This window comes from Lissotriton helveticus, chromosome 4_1 (assembly GCF_964261635.1).
Source record: "Lissotriton helveticus chromosome 4_1, aLisHel1.1, whole genome shotgun sequence".
Lineage (NCBI taxonomy): Eukaryota > Metazoa > Chordata > Amphibia > Caudata > Salamandridae > Lissotriton > Lissotriton helveticus.
Window position 1 is genome coordinate 402,097,980 of NC_136063.1, and position 23,342 is coordinate 402,121,321.

The 23,342-nt window shown below is 46.9% G+C and overlaps 1 protein-coding gene across 19 annotated transcripts in view; it reads left to right on the forward strand.

The window, feature by feature from the left end:
* UBR5 (ubiquitin protein ligase E3 component n-recognin 5) overlaps nt 1–23,342 on the forward strand; it is a 2,132,574-nt gene that overhangs the window by 520,835 nt on the left and 1,588,397 nt on the right. For all 19 annotated transcript variants that reach the window (XM_078686916.1, XM_078686920.1, XM_078686919.1 and 16 more), the window contains 2 exons: nt 16,919–17,062; nt 17,152–17,263. In XM_078686916.1, coding sequence (XP_078543042.1) covers nt 16,919–17,062; nt 17,152–17,263 — 256 coding nt within the window. The remainder of the gene's footprint in view (nt 1–16,918; nt 17,063–17,151; nt 17,264–23,342) is intronic.

A 23,342-nucleotide genomic window follows, 5' to 3' on the forward strand; every position in this document is an offset into this window, starting at 1 on the left:
GGCACCAAAAACACCCTTGACACTGAAGCCTTTGGCGTCGAAACAAAGGACAAGCCTTCAAAGCCGAAACAAATTAAATCGAAAGGTTCCGATCCGAAAAAGGTCTCGGAGCCAGAAACTCCTACACCCAAAGCTAAAGAGTCCAAGACCCCGCACAAAGCTTGACGCAAAGCCTAAAGAACATTCTGACCCTAAGCCTTCGGTACCGAAAAAGGACATTGTACACAAATAGTCTGTGCTAGATTTTTTCGGTTCCAAAGCAGAAAATTGTACATATTGACCCACAGAACGGTCATATTACCACCAAACCTCCTAAAAAGAGGAAACTGAAGCATTCAGAAGACTCTGAAATACCCAATAAACAAAAGGAAATAGGCACTAATACTTCTCCACCTTCTCCTCCTCCACATGATCCAAATTTGTTAATTTCTCCAGCACTCTCCCCTCAACATACATTTTCACCTCCACCACAAGATGATGAAGACGATGATATGGGTAGGGATGGGACAACCGTTACAGATAGGGATGATGATGCACATACAATCCCAAACGATCCAGATCCTTGGGATGATTATAATACCCATCCGGATCCACACAATGACCCGGACCTCTATCCTTCTAGGCCATCACCGCCCGATAATATTGGATTTGCGCAACTAATTAATATGCCTGCACAATACCATGGGGTGCAATTACACTCTGATCCCTTAGAAGACAACTTCTTATTAGAGACATTTTCACCCTTACACACACCCTGCCAATGCTAAAAGGTATGCTGAAACACGCACCAGAAGTGTTTAGACACCCAGTCAGAACCAGGATCCTCAACACCAGGGTGGACAAAAAATATAAGGTAGCTCCCAATTACACAATCTACATCAGAGGCCAGGTCACTTAAGCGCATATTCTAGCTCTTGCCTTTGAGCTCTTGGCTCCGGCTCCTTCAGCCTTCCTTTTCTATGCTAGTCTTTTAGGTTCTGATTGCAACTCACCACCCAGCTCTGCATAAGTCCTGCCACACCATTAACTTTGTAGCTGCTCCTGGGCTGCACACGCCAGGACTCTCCCCTGTGCAGCCCTTACACTTCAGCACCTGCATCTACACACGTGTCTGCATGTAACCAGCCCAGTGCCCCCTTACTCCGGCTGCAGCGCAGCGGCCTTGAATCACCAAGGGGATACCGGTAAAATCCCCATGCAGTTTTAATCATGAGGTCACTGGGGGTGAGTTCTAACTTATGAGGCTCTCCCACAGTAAAAGCTCAACAATTAGATGATCAATATGATAAAAATCCGGATGGTCAGAACCACCTTCTAACAAAAGCACAATAACAATCTTCCCTAGAGCGCTTTCTACATGCAAGTTGGGGACTTCTATGGCATTCTTAGGAAATATACCCATAGATGACACACGCAAAGCTGCAACATGGTCTACACCACACACATTCACAAAACACTATCGTGTAGATGTGTTAGCAAGACAGCAAGCTAGTGTGGGCCAGGCAGTTTTACGTACACTATTTCAGACCATTGCAACAGCTACAGGTTAAGCACCGCTTTGGGAAATAACTGCTATGTAGTCTATGCATAAGCATATGATCTACAACTCATATGCCTTGAACGGAAAATGCTACTTACAGAGTATGCATCTGTTCTTGGCATATAGAGCTGTAGAATCATATGCGCCCTCCCGCTTCCACGGGTACCTTTACCTGTTGCAGTAACATCTTACTTGGATACAATATACATGGACATCTCTCTTTATTACTCTTACTAACTCCATCACCCTTTACGGCAAAACAATCTAAGGATGGAGTCGATTCCCATGCGCACCGAAAGGAGTCACCTATCTTGTGACTGGAAACAAAGTGCAAACATCCGGACCCAACACTAGGTGGCGATCTATGCATAAGCATATTACTCTACTGCTCTGTATGCCAAGAACAGATGCATACTAGGTAAGTAGCCTTTTACTTGTTAAAGGCAATGAGTCCTCCCATGGGTTCTAGAGGTCGTTGGCTGCAGGACAAGACTATTTTTGACGCAGGATCTCTGGAAACTGCAGACGGGCCGGTAGGGCTGGGGCCAAGTCAGTTGTTCTCTGCAGTCTCCTCTCCTGGGCGTTGTCTTCGTCCTTTTTCTTCTTAGGTTGTGGGAATCTACTTTCTTGGTTCAGGACTGCCCCCTAAATACTGTAGTTAGGGGGTGTTTTAGGGGTCTCGAGGTCCGTAGCCAATGGGCTACTGACTTTGGGGTGACTACACCCTGGGTGTGTTCACCCCACGTGGAGGAGTGAGCACAATCCCTAATCCTGCTTGGGGAGTGCCTGCCATCTGCAAGATGGCGGGCACTGAAGAGGGGGCCTCGCCTCCCCCACCTGAGGGGTGGAGTTGGCAGAGGTGGGCACACCTTCTGGGCTGGCTAATATTTCCACCTGTCCTCCCACCAAAAAGGAGGGGAAACAGGAAGCGGGCATGCTCCTGATAGCCGGATAGGCTAGAGGTCGCATTATCAAGGCTGCAAGGCCTTTAAAGCTCCTCCTGGCCTGGGAGAGGTGTGAACACCTCTGCCCAGGAAAGGCTTTGTTTCAGACCCCCATGAGCAGCAGGCTCTTCACCCAGGGGCCCAGAAGCATGACTTGTGGTGGCAGGCTGGTGTGTACTAGTCAGGGAACCCACCAGAGGCTGGTCGTTTTTCATGGGGCATCTCTAAGATGCCCTCTGTGTGCATTTTCCATTAAATTCCTCACTGGCATCAGTGTGGTATAATGTGCTGAGAAGTTTGATACCAAACTGCTCAGTTTTCAGTGCAGCCATTATGGTACTGTGGAGTTTGTAATGACAACCTCTCAGCACCATATACTCTTAATGGCATTACTGAACTTACAATGTCTGAGAATGGACTTAGACACTGTAGGGGTTCAGGGCTCATGCACCTGTACCTTCACCACTGGTATAGTGCACCTAGCAAAGGGGTGGCTGACATTAGCCAGGGCAGTGTGGCTAACCTATGACAGGACAGTGGTTTGTAGGCATGGCACACAGGGATGTGTTGTGAGAAAGTGCCCTCTTTCTTGCATGTCATGCCCCCCACTTCTTGCTGAATTGCTGATGTGCTTTGACTGAGTGTGCCCTAGGCTCCTGCCAATCAGGTACCCAGGGCCTGTGTTCCTTCCCTAAAACCTGCATTGAAACCTAAACCCAATTGGCATCTCTGGCCACACGTCAGCCCCTGGTAAATGGTACCATAGGTACCCAGGGCACTGTGACCAGAGAAGGCCCCTAATGGCTGCAGCACTTATTGTGCCACCATTAGAGGCCCTGTGCCATGACACACACGCTGCCTGAGCAGGCTGAGTCCTAGTCCTATTACAGAACTAAACAAAGAGTCGACATGGCACACATCCCTGTGTGCCATGCCCACAAACACTGCCCTGGCATACATCAGTCACCCCTGTAGCTGGGTGCCCTATGCCAGTGGTGTGAGCACAGGTGCATGAGCCCTGTGCCCCTACAGTACCCATGGCCATTCCTGGGCACTGTACGTGCAGTGATGCCATTAAGAGTATATGGTGCTGGGAGGTTGTCATTGCGAACTCTACAGCACCATGATGGCTACACTGAAGTCTGAGAAGTTTGGTATCAAACTTCTCAGCACATTAAACCCACACTGATGCCAGTGTGGGATTTAATGCCAAATGCACGACAGAGGGCAACTTAGAGTTGCCTCCTGAACCTAACCTACAATCCACGTCTTGTCTGAGAGGCTGCCTAGGCTGCCACACAGCAGACATGTTGCTGGACCCCTGGGTAGAGAGCCATCTGCTCTCCTGGGCTTGCAACAATGCATGTCCTGGGCGAGGTGCTAGGTCTCCTCCCCCAAGGTGGGCGGGGGAAGCTTCAAAGGCATGCTGCCTTTGTGAGCTTCTCCAGACCACTTGCTGTACCCAGCAACTGGCCCCCACCGGTTCTGACCCCACTCTGGCGGGAAGACTGGCGGGACACTATGTGACGAAAGGGTGTGTGCCAGCCAGTGCCAACTCTACCCCTCAGGTGGGAGAGGCGAGGTGAAGCACAACTCCGGGCTCCGGCCATCTTGAAGATGGGAAGCCCTGCCCAATGGGAAGTGATAGGCTCCTGCTCCCCTCCCAAAGGAGATGAGCAGGCTAGGGAGTGTATTCCCCCCAGGGCAGGGACCCATTGGTCCCTGCCGTTGCCCTACCTGTAATGCTCCTAAATTTAGTATTTAGGGGCACTCTGAACCTTCCTCAGATCCCGATTTGAAAACAAGAAAGAAGATCAAGAAGAAAACCTGCCGTGCAGCTGTTTACAAGAGTTACAACAACTGACTTGACCCCGTCCCTACAGGCCTGTTGATCCTACTCCTGCTAAATCCCGGCGTCTCCTGCGGGCAGCAACCTTGAAAACCCCGGAGGTGCTGCCTTCCCTGAACCTCTTAACGACTGGGACTCCCATGAGCAGTGGTTCTGCTCAAACAGCAATACCCCTGGTGCCAGCCAGGAACTGCAATCCAGCCCACTCTGCACCCGCCGAACCCGGCCTGGGCCAGAGTTGGCAAAGACCCTGAGGATGTCCCCGCAGCAATTGTGACCTGAAATCCAGTGCCCAAGGACCCTCCTTGATGGCCCAGACGACGCCTGCAGTCTCACAACAGGAAACCCCTCCAACTGCGACCAGCAGAGGGTAAGATTTCCCGACGTCAAAAGACACCCCTGCACCCAGCGCTCCCCGGCCCCCTGCTCCCAACTCCTGGGTGTCCATCTATCTTCCAAGATCCCGCCTTACCCCTCGAAGTGTTGGTCGCTCCCCAAAAATCTCCGTCCCCGAGCCTGCAGCCTTTTGTTCACTTTCCAAGATCTCCATTGACTAACATTGGGCGCCCGAAGGCGCAAAAGCACCCTGCACCCAGCCGCCCGAGTGGCCCTGGCAGTGCAACCTTTGTCCTAATCTACTTCCCCATTTGCCCTGAACAAGTGACCAGGAGCACAGTTCCCACAGCCGCGTGGCCTGCTAGCCAGCAGCCACCAACCACAGACCCCCTGCCTCTCATTGGGTAACATTGGGCCTAACTACCTCTGCACCCGGCTGCCCCTGTGCCACTGAGGGTGTACCAACTGTACCTACGACCCTGGGAGACCCCTGAGTCGATGCCCAGAACCTTAACTCTGCCAGTCGAGTACTTACCCAAAAGCCGATAAGTCACTTTTCTTCCATAGGGTAACATTGACTGGTTTCGCTTGGAAATTTTTCTAAGTGTGGTGTTTTGAAACTTTAAAATATTCATCTAAAATCATCTGAATTACAAATTCAGATTTACTCGCCTGTTATCAGGAGAGAACCCAGTGCTGCATCTTTCAGCCCAGCACTGACCCTTAAAAGTAATTCTAACCGTACCTACCAGTAACTTGTATTTCCTTCCATAGGAATCCATTGTCTTGTTTTCACCAGAAAAGTTTCTAAGTGTCGATTTTCTCAAACTACAAATATTCCTTAAAAATCGCCTGTATGACTCAAATGCATTCTTTCAACTGTTTACAGGAGATGCACCAGTGCTGGATCCAGGATCCACCACTGAGTAAGAAAAAGTAACGATAACACTACTTTTGCAGCGTGAATCTTTCTGGATTCACTATGCTGTGCATTATTCCGCGGTCTTGTGGTTGGGTCCGGATTCGTAGTCTTTTCTTAGTTTTTTTTTTTTTTTTTTTCTTAGCCCAGGTGGGCGTCGGCGTCACACCCCCTTGGGTGTATTTCCGGTGACGTCGGCATGCTTCCTGCGGAAGCTCCCACTCTTGGGCGCCATCTTCAGATTCTTTTTTTCCGCGGTCGGGTCTGGATCGTTCCCGTTTGGGCTCCAGACATTTTTGGAGAAAGAAGAAAGAAAATACAGAAAATACGAGGAAAAGTCATCTGAAGACTCCAGGGGACTTCATCAACGAAAGATCAGCAAGGATAAGGCGTTTTCCATCGAGATCTTCGACGACCGTCGACGAACACGCGACCAGAGAGGCCCTGGACGCTCGATGATGGACAACACGCCGTTCAAGTTCTGCCGTAACTGCCACCACAAGTACGCGCAGAAGGACCAGCACCCGGTATGCAACCTTTGCCTACCGGTGGACCACGAAAGCGGAGACTGCAACGCCTGTTCCGCCTTCGCCCCGAAGACCCTTCGTGTGAGAGAGAGGCAGAGGGTAGCACACGCCACCCTGCAGGGGAAGGCCCCGACTCCGTCACTCTACGAGCTGGGGATGTCCTCCGAGGAAGAAGACAACGCTGCCGCCGAAGACGACAGCTACACGGTCGTAGAGACCGATTACACGAAGACTTCTGACAAGGTAGGAGACTCTTCGGCCCCAAGAACCCGAGAGACTCTGAGTCTAGAAAAATCGAGGGCAAGACCCCGAAAGCGCCGACGCCAAAAAAGGCGGCGTCCGCGACTACTCCCAGGCCCAGCGGATCCTCCGAGAAGGAGTCCCCGGCGCCGAGAGCTGCTGATCAGCAGAAAACGTCGAAAATCGTCCCCGAAAAGGATCGATCGACGCCGAGGGAAAGAGACCCAAAAATGACGACGACGACCAGAGACCCAAAATCCGGCTCGACGTCGAAAACTTCGACTCCGAAAGGCACGGCGACGAGCCATCCGCCGAAGAGAGAGGCCGACCCATCCGACGCGGAACACACGGCCGAGATGGAGAAGAAAAGAAGGCGCCTCGAGGCAGAAATGGAGAACATCATGCAGCGGAAGAAAGATTTCGACGCAAAGATGAAAGCCTTCACGATCCCTCACAAGACCAAACCACCGGTGGTGGAGGCGGTCGAGGAGGAAGAGGAGATCGCCGAAGTCACCGAGGAACAAGACCAGGACGTCGAGGTGATCGACGACCAGGAGGAGTACGAGAATCCCTACGATAGTTACAACTATGGGGAGGAAGAGGATGGCAGGACAGACACAGAGTCGGCACCCTCTGACCTTCAGGAGGTAGATTACATCGATGTCGACACCGACAGCCCGGAGGAGGTGGTCGACACTTACCCCTCGAGGCCCTCGCCGCCGGACGACATCGGGGCCTACAACACGGTGATACAATCTGCCGCAGCAGCTTTCAAGCTCAAGCTCGACGAAGAGAAGCAGAAAGCAGACTTCCTTCTAGAAACATTGCTCCCAACACAAACGAGGAGCCAATTCCTTCCAATGCTCGAGAGCGTCTTGGCTCAGGGGAAGGAAGCTTTCAGGGAGCCCGCAACATGCAAGGCAGTAACTCCCAGAACTGAGAAGAAGTACAAGCATGCCACAAAGGACCCGGCCTACATTCAGGGCATGGTCTCCGCAGACTCCATTATCACGGCCACAGCAAGGAGGAGGGCTAACGTACCCACTACCTCAGGCCCACCACCGGATAAGGAGAGCAAAAGGATGGATCTGGTGGGCAGAGGGATCGAACGGAATGTCGCGACCCACTGGCGCATGGCTAATTCCAACGCCCTGATAAACAGGCACATGTACCAAATCATGGAGGGACTAGGGCAGTTGGTGAAGGACTTGCCCTAGGATGCCAGGCAAAAAGCCGAAAAGCTGGTTGAAGAGGGAAAGAATGCGGCAAATTCTTGCCTTAAGACGGCCCTGGATGGGGCAGACACCGCCAGCAGGCGCATGACGGTGCAGCGAAGGAGGCAGTACAGGTCTACGGCAGGCTCTGACCAAGAATTCTGGTCAACCCATGCCACTTCTCTAACCTTGAAGTAGCACATTTGAAAAACTAGCGTGTTTTCTGAGATGGGAATCCCCCACTCACACATAGAAAAACACTTTAGGGCGTGTATACACATAGTCTGAAATATACACCCACTAGTTTTAACTGCACACACCCTTTTATTTTGTCCTGAAGAAAGCCAGCTTATTCATAAGGCACTGGCTGAAACATGTTGACACTTCCTAGGATGTGGGAGGTCGTAACTCGCCTCTAACATCCAACAGCCTTATTTTTAACCGCTGACGGTGACCCAGCCATTAAAGTGTAATTTGCCCTCGGGCACTGGGATCCCCGCCAAGCCGTTTTAAACTCACTCTCATAACAGTCTTCACCGCACACACAGCGACATACCTGCTCCGCTGTAATCAGGCGTCGAAGCACACCCGGGACACGCTAGGTGTCACTGGGTGGGCCCGATGATGAAGCATGCCACCAACTAGGTTGGTGGGTGAGGGCTTCATGAGCACACCTACCAGGTGCCATCAACCCGTGACAAAACATACTTGAGTCCGTGATAAAATAAATCATTTGTTTTTTCTTTATTTATTTAAGCTAGTCTCTTTTTGATTTACAATCATGATGATGGGCGTCACGGAAAGGAGGCACGCCTGGCTCAGGATATCCGGTTTCAAACCGGAGGTGCAACACAGCATCCTGAACACACCGTTCAACGGCAGCACGCTTTTCGGACCAACAGTTGATGAAACGCTCAGCCAACTGAAGAAAGATAACGAAACAGCAAGATCCATGGGAGCATTGCAGTTCAGAGGGAACAAGAGGGGCACCCCGTCACGGAGGCCCGGCGGGAGAGGCGGAAACCAGCCAAGTACATCACTCCAGGCTTTCCAGCAAACGCACCAGGCAGACTCGCAAGCTCAGCATGGTCAGCAGAAGCAGTCCTGGCAGTACCAACAAAGAGGCCAGTCCTTTCGAGGGAGAAATGGACGGGGACAAAATAGGAGAGGAGGGCAGCAGCCCACCTCTAAGTGACTTCAAAAAACTCTGTGTGCCCGCCCACAAAAAAGGTCCCAGGGGGCAGCACGTACAGATGGGTCAAGACAAACTAGACACCTACGACCACATGACACCAGTGGGAGGAAGATTAAGATTTTACCTACGAGAGTGGAGAGAAATCACATCAGACAAATGGATCCTCAACATTGTCCAATTCGGATACTGCATAGAATTGGAGGGGAGACCAACAAGCAGAAAACCAAAAAGAAAAACACTAGCGAGCAAGCAGCTGCAGTGTCTTCAGGAGGAGGCAAAGGAACTCCTGCGGAAGCAGGCCATAGAACGGGTACCCTTCAAGGAAAGAAACGCAGGAATATACTCAACGTACTTCCTGGTACCAAAGGTAGACGAGACAATGAGGCCCATTCTAGACTTACGGTTCCTGAACAAATTCATAAGAACGCAAAAATTCAAAATGGCCTCCCTGCAAGAGGTGCTCCCACAGTTGCAGACCGGGGACTTCATGGTCACAATAGACCTCAAAGACGCCTACCTGCACATCCCAATGAACAGAAAGCACAAACACATGCTCAGGTTCACCATTGGAGAAAGCCACTACCAGTTCACGACACTGGCCTTCGGACTAAAATCAGCACCAAGAGTTTTCACAAAGTGCCTCGCAGCAGTCGCAGCGCACCTACGAAGGCAAGGTATACACGTATACCCTTACCTGGACGACTGGCTGGTGAAAGCAAACTCATACCAGAAATGCAAGCAGCACGCACATACAGTGACGAGCACGCTCATAAACCTGGGGTTCTCCATCCATTGGAAAAAATCATCAATGGAGCCGGAACAGGTCAAAATCTTCCTGGGAGCACAGATCAACACCTTACAGGGCAAGGTGTTCCCCAGCGAGAAGAGGGCGAGGGTGCTGGTGAAGGAAACTCGCCTCTACCGGAAGGGACAAGCTCGGACAGTGAGGACTGCGAGCAAGATCATGGGCATGATGGCATCATGCATCCACCTGGTACCAAATGTACGACTCCACATGAGACCCATTCAAGAATGGCTGCAGGAGCAATGGTCACAAGCTACAGGCGGTTGGGAGGATCTAGTGGTTGTAACGCACGCAGTGCAGAAGGAGATGGCATGGTGGACAATGGAGAACATAACAAGGGGAAAGCCTCTAACGCCCCCAACGCCAACAGTGACCATCACCACAGACGCATCCCTGAAGGGATGGGGCGCTCACATGGAGGAGCTCAAGGTGAGGGGACTGTGGACGACAACAGATGCGGCAAAGCACATCAATTACCTAGAACTGAAGACAATCTTCCTTGCACTGAAAGCCTTTCAAACAAGACTGTACAAACACAAGGTATTGATACAAACAGACAACACCACTGCGATGTTCTACATCAACAAGCAGGGGGGCACACAGTCAGCACCGCTTTCAACACTGGCGCAGGAGATATGGAGATGGGCCATCCCTCTCAAGATAGACCTGCTAGCCATTCACCTACCAGGGAAGGACAACATACAAGCCGATTGGCTCAGCAGGCGGACATCGGCATCCCACGAGTGGGAGCTCAATGCTCAGGAGACAAGGTACCTGTTCGACAGGTGGGGGACACCATCGGTGGACCTGTTTGCCACACGCCTGAATGCAAAATGCCAAAACTTCGCATCCAGGCAGCCCGAGGAGGGGTCACTGGGGAATGCCCTATGGATAGATTGGTCAAGGACATTTGCCTACGCCTTTCCCCCGATACCACTGATGCACAGAGTGCTGAGCAAGTGCAGAGCGAGCAACATGACACTGATACTGGTCGCACCACAGTGGGCGAGGCAGACATGGTACTCGCAGATCATGGAGATGACACAGTGTGCACCCCACAGATTCAGCAGGAGGAAAGACCTACTCTCCATGCAGAACGGAGAGGTACTACATCCAGAGCCAGAGAGCATGAGCCTAGTGGCGTGGCTCCTGAGGACATAGAGCTCGCACATTTGAGACTACCAGAAAGCACCCTGAGGGTACTTCGGGAGGCACGAAGGCCCAGCACTCGAAAGTGCTACGTTGCGAAATGGAAAAGATTCACAATATGGTGCAGACAGGAAAGACTCCACAATAGAATGAAGAGGGACTCCACAGTGCTAAGGTACCTGACGCACTTGCTGGAGAAGAACCTTAGCTCATCCTCTTTAAGAGTTCACTTGGCAGCGATAGTCGCCTACACAAGGGGAGAAACGTGCAGGAGCTTCTTCACATCACAAGTGGTGAAGAGATTCCTAGAAGGAGCGAAAAGGATCGCACCAACCAAGCGGGTGCCGCCACCTGCATGGAACTTGAACACAGTCCTAACGGAACTCATGAAAGAGCCCTTTGAACCACTTCACAAGGTCTCCCTAAAGATGCTAACTATGAAAACAGCCTTCCTGGTTGCAATAACGTCCTTACGCAGAGTAAGCAAGCTTCAAGCGCTGACGCTACAAGAACCCTACATACAAATACACAACGATAGAGTTGTGATGAGGACTGACCCACACTTCGTGCCGAAGGTGGTATCCAAATTTCACATGAACCAGTCTATACAGATACCGAGTTTTTTCCAAAAACCAACAACCAGCGCAGAGCGAGCGCTGCACACCCTGGACGCCAGAAGGGCAGTCATGCACTACATTGAAAGGACAAAGGGACACAGGAAAACAAAACAGTTTTTTGTGTCATTCGCAAACAGCTTCATGGGTAAAGCAGTAACCAAAAAGACCATTGCACGATGGATCGCACAGACAATTCAACTCTGCCACAAACGTGCAGGACAAGAACTGGCTGAGGGGACACATGCCCACTCCACCAGGAAGAAGGGTGCTACAATAGCCTTCCTGGCTAACACACCCATAGAGGATATGCCTGGCGGCAACATGGGCTTCGGTGCACACGTTCACGAAGCACTACTGTGTGGACATACAAATGAACAAGGAAGCTCAAGTGGGACAGAAGGTGCTACAGCACATATTCAACACCCAACGCTCATCTTCCACCCAGCCGCCACAGAGATGAGAAACCGCTACAAAATCTATGCACAGCATAGTGAATCCAGAAAGATTCACGCTGCAAAACGAATAGTTTTCTTACCTGTCGGTGTAGTTTTGCAGCTTGAAGATCTTTCTGGATTCACTAGCGAACCCACCCACCTCCGCCAGAAAGATGAGGCTGGAGAGAGAAGAGGTGGTTAACTAAAGAAAGGACTTTGAAAGTACAAAGCGGTAAATACAAACTAAATAGAACATTGCCATTACTTCGGAAACGAAAGAAACACGGAAAAAAAGAACCCGAAGATGGCGCCCAAGAGTGGGAGCTTCCGCAGGAAGCATGCCGACGTCACCGGAAATACACCCAAGGGGGTGTGACGCCGACGCCCACCTGGGCTAAGAAAAAAAAAAACAAAGAAAAGACTACGAATCCGGACCCAACCACAAGACCGCGGAATAATGCACAGCATAGTGAATCCAGAAAGATCTTCAAGCTGCAAAACTACACCGACCGGTAAGAAAACTATTCGTTACCTGCTAAGTGAATTTCCTCCCTTAGGATAACATTGGGGATTCTATGTGAAAAAGTTTTGAAGCGTCAACTTTTAAAATACCATAATATTCCTAAAAAATCACTACTGTAACCAAAACGCTTTTACTTTACTGTTTACAGGAAATGTCCCGGGACCGAATCTAGGATCCAGTCCTGTGGTTAGAAAAGTAATCCATATAGTAACTAATTGCATTTAACTAGAAATTCCCATTGAGCTAAATTTTGCGTTGTTTGAAATTGTGTTGCCCATTGCAACAACTGTAACTACTGTACTTAAAAGTCTATTGCCTATTTGCAAAGTATTTAAACTAAAGTAATTCATTCTGAGAAAGTATATTTTGATACCTTGTTGGTTCTAAAATAAACAACTATATATTTTGTTACAAAACAATTGGCCTAGAGTTCAGTTCTTGAGTGTGTGAGACCATTTGCTGACTGAGTGTGTACAACAAATGCTTTACTCTGTTCTCTATTGCCTTACAGCTCAACCAAGCTACTACTTTGGAGATTAAGGTTATATCTAACTTTAGCGTATGCCAAACCTCTGGGGACTGTGGCCTCTGTACACACTGTACCTTACTTTGGTCCAGTATATACAGAGCCACTTTCTTACAAAGACCTCGAAATATATGCGCTCCTGCAGTGAGACGAATGGTTTCTGGAGTAATGCGGACTCCAGAGAGCGTGAGGCGTAGGAGTTGCATGGTTACTGGGGATCCTTTTAAAAGTAGACTCTAAAAATCACACAGCTTCCCAAATCCCTTGAGCCGACCCCGGTGACTGCCAATGGGAACAACATATGTAGTAATATCAACTCCCCCACCCCTAGTAAATCCAGAGTGATGCACTCTATAGTAACCAAGCTCCCCAAAAAGGAACAGTTACTGCCCTTGAGGCCCTTTCTTGGAGCACCTCATCCAAGTGTTAAAATATGCAAGGACCATTCTACGTTAAGTCTTGTCATGAAGTTTAATCACTTAACACAAAATAATGTTTAACTCACCAATTACACTGTGTGGTGCATGTGATATGGACATTCTCATACCATGCACATCTAGATGAAATCCTGCTTAGTACCATAACTAACGAAAAGGAAGCCCCAAAAACTCCAATCCCCTCTTCTCCCATTCCCTATACTCCTCCCCATACCCACCTTATATACTGTACTTACGTAATCAGAAAGGAAAAAAGAACTTTGTTAAACTACCTAACATGAGGGAAAACGATCAGTAGAAGAATTCTAAATGCCTTCCAACTTTTAGATTCAGTCTCTCTGGGTGTCAATCTCCTTCTTTCCACCCTGTCAGGTGAGTCCAAACAGAAACCAATTATCTGTGTCTCTAAAATCCATTTCATGGCTCTGTCCACAACCCCCTGATGCAAGACTATGGTCCACCTCTGCAGGATCGCTGTTGCTATGCAGATCTCGACCAGATTGGAGGCTCAACCTGGTACCCTCCAGCTTTACCTTGTTGCTGCCCACTGGACAGTGAAACTGGGGTCTTTCCTCTACTCATTCCCAGACCCCTATCTGTGTGGTTGAATATCAAGGATTTCCTTCTTAGGTGACTTAATTTGGCAGGGTACAAGAATGTACTTAACCTCCATTGGGTGGACCGTTTCCAACACTTGCTCATAGGATTTCCTCTGCCTCTGTACCAGTCTAGTGTTATCAATCAAAGTCAGGATCTTTTCTGTGTCCCACTTGAATTCTCCAGCCTCATGTGCTATATGGAGGATCAGGTCTATTTTCCAGTAATTTAAGAAGTGAGGCATGATGGACCTGGGAGGGGCACCAGGTGGGATTCTGAGATAGATTGCGCAATGTGCCAGTTCAATCAAGAAACACGTACATCTGATACCTCAGCAAGGAGTGAATCCATGTTTCCCCATTGGGCTGTCAGCAGTCAAATGCTCCAACTCCCCTCTGGGATCCACCTATATCTTGATTGTTCAGAGTGGATTCTGATGCCGGTCTGTCAAGATCTACTTCGATAAAAATTCTCTATATTAGATCATAATTATTGCAAATATATCTAAAATTGGCCCGATCAAGTGAGTTGATCACTGAAGCAATATCTGTCTGTCTGTACTAACACTAGAAAAAATGGTTAGGGGTTCTGCCCACCTCACCCTCCCATACCTGAGCAGGAGACATCCAAGGATGAAAAAGTAGAGAGAAATGGTACTGAAGGGATCAATCCACTTTTAATTCTCAAACAAGAAACAATTAATTATCTTGTGATTAACGAATTAAATCAAGGATGAATATATATTAGTTCATATACACATATATGAGCGGACAGCCAGAGAGGCACAACAAATAACAGTTTATATACAGCACATCACATGTACATTATATACAAATATACTCAACATATACAATATCAAAATTACTTCTATGTACCCACAAGACAAAAAATATATATACAACTATATATATGCACACCAATTTATATATGTATCTCCTCTTGAAGTAGAGTGGAGTATACAACAAAAAAGTAGTCCCAAACGAAAAGCACCAGGGGGTTAACACATCTACCCAGCCTATATTTGTGTTGGTGCATCTATGAGAAAATCAAATCTTTTTAGAATTTAACTAGGGGACTCCGTTCAAAGCAAAAGGTGTCGACGCAGTCGCGGTCGCGTTTCAGCCAGATGAAATAGGCTTCATCAGGACATGGGTACTCTAGTCTTCAAGGCCCTGGCCCAATTTCTTGGAGCACCTCATCTACGTGTTAAAATATGCAAGGACCATTCTACGTTAAGTCTTATCATGAAGTTCAATCACTTAACACAAAATAATGTTTAACTCACCAGTTACACTGTGTGGTGCATGTGATATGGACATTCTCATACCATGCACATCTAGATGAAATCCTGCTTAGTACCATAACTAACGAAAAGGAAACCCCAAAAACTCCAATTCCCTCTTCTCCCATTCCCTATACTCCTCCCCATACCCACCTTATATACTGTACTTACATAATCAGAAAGGAAAAAAGAACATTGTTAAACTACCTAACATGAGGGAAAACGATCAGTAGAAGAATTCTAAGTGCCTTCCAACTTTTAGATTCAGTCTCTCTGGGTGTCAATCTCCTTCTTTCCACCCTGTCCGGTGAGTCCAAACAGAAACCAATTATCTGTGTCTCTAAAATCCATTTCATGGCTCTGTCCACAACCCCCTGATGCAAGACTATGGTCCACCTCTGCAGGATCGCTGTTGCTATGCAGATCTCGACCAGATTGGAGGCTCAACCTGGTACCCTCCAGCTTTACCTTGTTGCTGCCCACTGGACAGTGAAACTGGGGTCTTTCCTCTACTCATTCCTAGACCCCTATCTGTGTGGTTGAATATCAAGGTTTTCCTTCTTAGGTGACTTAATTTGGCAGGTTCTTATTGGCCACCCCACACTACCACCCAGGAGGGTGGGGTAGGTGCCACGTCTCTGCTCAAATCTCGAGAAAGCTTAATATCTTCACTGTGTCCGCCCAGAAAGATGTATAGAATGAATAGAGTATATTTCTCGGAAGTGGCTCAAGTCACAAGATCTGCCTTAAATATCCAGCGGCATCAGCAACGCGAAGAACCGACGTTTGCTGCAGCGTCTCTCTTAATGAAAGCAATCAGTAAAGAAGGGAGGTAGAAAACATCATTGGTAAACTAATGTGCATCTCAAAGGAAACCTGAAGCTATGCTAAGTGAAAGCAGCCCTTTTGCATGGTACCAATCGACATCAAATAGTGGCCAATACATGTTAGTGTGTAAAGCAGTACATTGTTAAATCCAAAATGTGCTGTATGTAGCCTAAATAAGTTCATACACACATTAAGCTAGGTTATGTCTTGTTAAAAGCTTGAATAATTGAATGTGTGTATAAATGGGACTGTTAGAGAAAGCTACAGCCACCAGTATTGATGAGAACGGAGAATAACTAACTCTTTAACTAAAATATAAAATGGGTATATTTATAGAAGTACACACATGATCCCTGTCCCTAAACCATTTTAACCAGCTTTCTTAGCTTAGTCATGGAAGCTTTCCAAGCAGACTATAACCTAATCACGGGTTCAGTAGTTAATTCCTAATTTGACTATGCACATTAGTTTATATGTGGTGATGCCCCAGAACAATCTGGCTATACTAAAAGGGGCATAGAACGTTGGTTTGTCTGGCAGCTGGCTGAAAAGGAAACATGTGCTTCTGGTCCTTCAATATCTACACTGGTCTCCAGTGAAAGCCAAATTACGATACAGGCCTAACTTTAAGTGCTGATCCCCCTCCCAAGCAATTATCAAGTGTCTGTTTCAGGAATAATCTCCCAGCCAAAGTTCATACAGGAGAAACTTTAAACATATTTACATCCATTCTCCCTTCCCACCTATTCTTGAATAATGTTAAAATCCTATAAATTCTTTCTTCAGTCTCGCCAACATAAGATATAAATGTGTCTATCATTGGGCTGCTGGTTTATCCCATTATGAAAACTCTTGTTGTCCTTATCCATGGCAGAAATATGTAGCCTGTGGTATGACACCTTTTTTACTGAAATGTTTTGTGAAGTATGATGGTTTTTTTTGGCTTTTTCATGTAGGTATTAAAAGTGGACGGTGCTTATGTTGCTGTAAAGTTTCCAGGCACATCTAATAATACGAATAGCCAGAACACCTCGGTGTCTGATCCAGATCCTTCATCTCTCCTTCAGGATTGTAGGCTTCTTAGGATTGATGAACTTCAGGTATTTAACCTACGCACCTTGATCCAGTCAGACATTTCACGCATCCAATGCAAACTGCATTTTCAGTGTTTGTTTTTAATTATTTGTAGGTTGTAAAAACTGGTGGTACTCCAAAAGTTCCAGACTGTTTCCAAAGGACTCCTAAAAAGCTGTGCATTCCTGAAAAAACTGAAATTTTAGCTGTGAATGTAGATTCTAAAGGTATGCATTTATATTTTTCATGATTATTCTGCACTCTTACAAAAAGAATGAACAATGAAGGAAAGCGCATGTTACTGAGAAGGTGACAAGACTGATAACCCATGCCCCACAAAAGTCCCTCTATTGTGTCTAGGAAAATAGGTCTTGGGTGACAGAATGAAGGCATTTATCATCCATGCTAAAAGATTTTGATATCACAAATATGGAGATGTCATGGAAGACAAATGAGAGCTAGTGTGCGTTTCTTAACCCTACTGCCAGTCTAACAGAGGTACTAAGAGATTTATATAATGTGTTTGTTTTTGACAAAGCAGCTTAGATAATGGGTTAGTGAAGTACAATCTGTAGCTAAAAGGTACAAAACCCTGCTGTATTCTTTGATTAAGAAGAAATTATGGATTGATGTGGTCTGGCAAATATGAAAATTAGGTACTTAACTGTAACTACGGTTCTCCAGTAGTAGTGTCTTTCATAGATTAACATGCTTGAATCATCCCTGCTGTCGAAGTGGGAGTCCTACTGTACCATTAGAAAAACAGTAAATGACATAAGCCTAGGCTACAATACAATGAAAAGTCACTGCAATAGCCTATCTATATGCTGTTGTAAAAAAGAGCCAAACTTGAGTAATAACTAATCAGATAACAGCACCCTGTAGAACACTCCCATGAGATGCTGAGTTTCTCATATTTTCATGTGATGACGTGTCTATGGGGAAATAAGGGAAGCCCCTCTGGAGACGGTTTTGTTGCATGTGAATCTACGAAAGATACCAATACTGTAGAAACATAATTAGAGGTAAGTATCTAATGCTTTTCTCCAGTATTGGATCTTTCATAAATTCACATGCTTGAATCAGAATAGCAACCTGTTGTAAAAGGTAAACTTTGCATAAATAGAAGCGCCCTTAAAGGATGGTGGGTAACCGCATAATACGTATCTGCATTACTATCATACAATAAATGTTAGCATGTCAATTCAAGAAATATCATATAACCACATGATGTGAGATGATGTATAAAGTAAAAAACAAATACCTCTGAGAAGAGGCTTACGTTCTTGGAACAGATGAGGTAGGACCGCATGTCTACTTCTAAGATTCCATTCTGATGGAGGAGTTCAAATGGGAGGAAAAGTCCTGGATAATCCTTTCATAAAATGTTTAATAATGCGAGAAGAACAAAGGGACAGTGCTTTGGAAGAACATCTGTATTCGAGAGATGTCAGTGAGCTGAACCTAAACAGACACATGGTCCAGACCTGATCTGGCCCGAGAGAGCAGGTAAGGCAAAATTTGCTCTTGTGATGAATTAAGAGGATGGATTCTGTTTGAAAGACACCAAGAACAAAGACACTTCCACTTTAATCATAAGCGTTGTTGGTGGAATCAGCTCTTGTCCTAGATAATATATCTTTGTAATCCTTAGGGATGTCTAAAATCTTAAATTCAGAAGCTGTGCATGCAATTGGGCAGAGACTTGATGCGGATGGAGGATCTACCCTTTGTTCATGGTCAATTAGAGTTGTTGTTACTGGCAGGCAATAGGGTTGAAATTCCAAGATCAGAAGGAGTTCTGTGAACCAGTGCTGGTGGGGCTAGCCCGGAGCAATGAGGTTCTCTCCATTTTCATTTGAGGCCTCGAGATGAGAGGGTTTTGGGAGAAAAGCATAAGCAAACATCCCTGACCATCTTAACAAAAATGCATTCCACAATGACCCTCTGAAGTTCCCAGCTGGCGAAGAACCGGCATTTTCGATTCTCTTGAGAGGCGAAGAGGTCTAAGTTCGGTGTGCCCTACTTTTGCAATATCGAGTCGAGAATTGCATGATTGAGTTCCCACCCTTGGCTGGTTCTTCTCAGGATGCCTTCTGGATTATTCTTTACACTTGGAAGATATTCTGCCTTGTTAGAGATGCTATGTAGTAAGACCCATTTCCGAATACTTTAAGCATCTAGAGATAAAATGTGAGACCTCGTACCACCCCCTGTTTGTTGAGGTAATGCATGTAGGTGGTGTTATCGGTTCTCATGAGGACAGAAGACGCTTGTATGCTCTGAAGGAATGACTGAAGCACCGGGAAAATGGCTCTGAATTCCAGGAAATTGATGTGCATTTTGAAAAGTAACACACTGTCTGTTCAATGGAGATTCTCTGGGACAAAGAAACACTGCAGGCTCGGGACGAGGATCTTCCTGAAGCGACCAACACTTTGAGGGGTAAGTAGGGATGTAGAGGGTTGGTTAGGCACCGCTGGGTTGGGCACACCAGGCTGTGGGGCGTCTGGTGCAGGGGTGCTTTGGGACGTCGGATTTTCTTACCCACTCTGGTCAAGGTATGGGGGGGTGGGTCCTCTCTGGATTGAGGCTGCAGGCGTCGTCTGGAGACTTGAGGCAGGTCAGGGGTCGCATGATCTCGGGTCAGGATCGCCGGGGTGGACCTCCTCGTGGTGGTTGTTCACTCAAACATGGGCTGGGCTCTGCGGGTGAAGTGTGTGCTGGATTTGCGGTTTCTGGCTGCCACCAGAAGCTGCAGTTTGAACACGTCCGGTACTCAAGGGAGAAACAGCTTAGAAAGTGAATGCAGGCAAGTCCTCTGGGGTTTTTGAGGTTGCTGGCCGCTGGACATGCCAGGGTTTCGCAGGAGCAGGTTCAAGGGGAGACCTGTAGGGCTGGGGCCAAGTCAGTGGGGATCGTCCTCTTGTTGGCTCTGCACGGCTTCTCGTCCTTCTTTTCTTGTTGTTGTTGGATCTGAGGAATGAAGGTTAAGGGTGCCCCATAATACTAAATTTAGGAGCGTTATAGGTAGGTAAAGGTCAGGGACCAATGGGTCCCTTCCCTGGGGTGGGTACACCCCATATTCTGCCAGTCCAGTGGGAGGGGGGCAGGAGCCTGTCCCTGGTTGGCTGGGTCCCCCATCCTCAAGATGGCGGGAACTCAAGGTTGTGCTTCACCTCGTCTCTCCACCCAGGGGTGGAGTTCGCAGAGGTGGGCACACCTCTCTTCCTCACTTTATTTTTCCTGCCGGGTCTCCCGCCCAAAGTGGGGGCTAGAACGAGTAGGGACCAGTTGCTGAATACAGCAAGGGGTCTGGAGAGGCTCACAAAGACGGTATGCCTTTGAAGCTTCTCCTTCGTGAACCCTGCCCATCCGGGGGAGGAGGCTTTGCATCTCGTCCCAGGATGTGCATTGTTTCAGGCCCCTGAGAGCGGGAAGCTCTCGACCAAGGGGTCCAGAAACGAGTCTGGGGGTGGCATCCTCGGCAGCCACTCCGTCAGGTCACTGGGAGTTGGTCGAGTTTCAGGGGCATCTCTAAGATGCCCTCTGTCGTGCATCTCACATTAAATCCCACACTGGCATCAGTGTGGGTTTAATGTGCTGAGGATACCAAACTTCTCAGTCTTCAGTGCAGCCATTATGGTGCTGTGGAGTTCGTGATGACAACCTCCCAGCACCATATACTCTTAATGGCAGCACGGCACTTACAGTGCCCAGGAATGGACCTGGGTACTGTAGGGGTACAGGGCTCATGAACCTGTACCCTCACCACTGGCATAGGGCACTCAGCTAGAGGGGTGACTGATAGATGCCAGGGCAGTCGGTTGTGGGCATTGCACTCAGAGATGTGTGCCATGTCTACTCTTCACTTTGTTCTGCACCAAGACACACAGCCTGCAAAGGCAGTGTGTGTGTGTCAGGGTACAGGGCCTCTAAGGGTGGCATAGTAAGTGCTGCAGCCCTTAGGGGCCTTCTATGCCCTGGGTACCTGTGGTACCATTTACCAGAGGCTTACCTGTGTTACCCTCTAAGGTCATGTTAGCGCTATGCAATACTTTTAGACAAATAAAAAAAATTGACTGTTTTTCTTGGAAAAGTTTCTAAGTGTGGATTTTGAAAATCTAAAGAAATTCTTTAAAATTGTGCTATTTAACAAAAACGATTTCACTTCCTGTTTGCAGGAAATATCCCAGAGTAGTATCCAGGTATACTACTCTGAGTAAGAAAAGTAATCTAAAAAGTAACTCACCTGGTATTTTACTGAGAAACCCATTCAAGTCTATATACTGTATTTACAAAGCATTGCATTTCTCGGAAACAATACTGTAAGTCAAAAGCAAGTGCATATTCTAGTACAATCCAAAACTGTATTACAACTCAAATCAAAAAACTGTTAGAACTAACAAATGTAATAAAAACATTACAAATAACTCACCAATACCACGGGATGCTGATCACAGGTGATTTCAACAGTAACCTGACAAGTCCTATGGGAAACAATAGCAAAATTCAAATAATAAGGAACGATCTGGAATCACTGGGATTAATGATGCTAAATGGAAACACAAAGCGCGACCAACCTGCAAAAACCACCTACATGTGCGGAAATAAAAAATCCACAATAGACTACACATTAATCAGCAAACATCTTATACAACTCGTAACCCATTTCGGCATCATAGTTCGACCAGAAAGCGACCATTTCCCTCAAGAAACTATACTCGGCTTAAACATCCAACAAAAAGCAAGTATTGCGTCGCTAGCTACAATCCCAGAAGTGTACAACTTAAGGAAACTCAAATAGAGAGGCGCCATAACAAATGCGATAATGGGAACGGTGTATATGCACGTAGAAAATACAGCGACCCTGGAACCCCACTTGCTTGCAAAAAATTGGGAAAATGTACGCACACTTTTGCTAGAAAAATTCACGGCAAAGTCAGTAGCGAAACATGCATATGACGCCTACAAACTGCCATGGTATACCACAAAGCTAAGAGACAAAAAAAGGGAAATCGCTAAAAAACTAAGACAAAAGGTCGCAATAAATAGACAAGGAACGGATATAGACAATGGTGAAATACAGAAAATGAGAAAAGAATACCAAGAAGACTGCGGAAAGGCAAAAAAGGCTATATACTGGAAAAATATGGGTAGACCTGCTAAGGACAAGTAAACTACCAAATAGCAGTGAATTCTGGGGCCTAATCAATAAATTATCAAAAGGTACTGGGGCGCAGCAAAACATAGGAATAAGTGAAACCTCTTGGCTGCAATATATAGACACCCTATACAATACCCATACGTTGCAACCCCCGTGCATAGAATTAAGGAAGGAAACAACTAAGGGAAAAGATTTGGGAAATGTAGTAACAAAACACGAAAAAGCTAAACGGGTAAAAGAAACCCCGAGCGGGGCAACCATGGATCCTTCCCCATTGACAACAGTGAGACAAACAACTTTGTTGATAAAAAAATTAAAAGCAGAAGGTGCAGCAGGCCCCAACGGACTACGCAATGCTCTTTTTAAACAAGACCCTGACTTCTGGGCAAACTATCTCACCCCACTTTTCAACCAACTGTTCATTGACAAAAAGATACCACGGTCCTGGTATGGCAACATCTTCCACCCTATTTATAAAAACGGGAGCACAATGGAACCCGGGAACTACAGGCTGATAGCCCTCATAGATGTAGAGGCAAAACTTTTCTCATCTTGTATATTACGTCAGCTACAGGAATGAATAAATAAAAACAAAATAGTCCCGAAGTTCCAAACGGGTTTTAGAGAAGGCATGGGATGTACCACAAATCTTTCCGTCCTGGCGCTGTTAATAGAAAGAGCGGAGAAAAAGAAGGTAGGATTATTGGCATGCTATATCGATTTAAAATCCGCGTTCGATAGAGTACCAAGAGACCGGCTGTGGAAAAAGCTAGAATCTTGGGGCCTCCCACAGAAACTAACAGATATAATTGCCTTATATAGCGAAACATGGGCCAAAGTAAAACTTGGAGATGGGAGAATGATATCACAACAAACAAACATAAGAAATGGCCTAAAACAAGGCTGTGTTTTCTCTCCAAGCCTATTCAATGTATACCTAGCGGACTTAAACAGCTACCTGCAACAGGTAAATGGACATCCACCTAAACTGGCAAACGAATCAATTCAGTTTCTGCAATACGCAGAGGACATCGTGATTTTAAGCCACACATCAATAGGCCTGCAAAGGGTCATAAACAAATTAACAGAGTACCTCGACCTAATAGGTTTGTAACTTAACAATAAAAAAAACAAAGGTA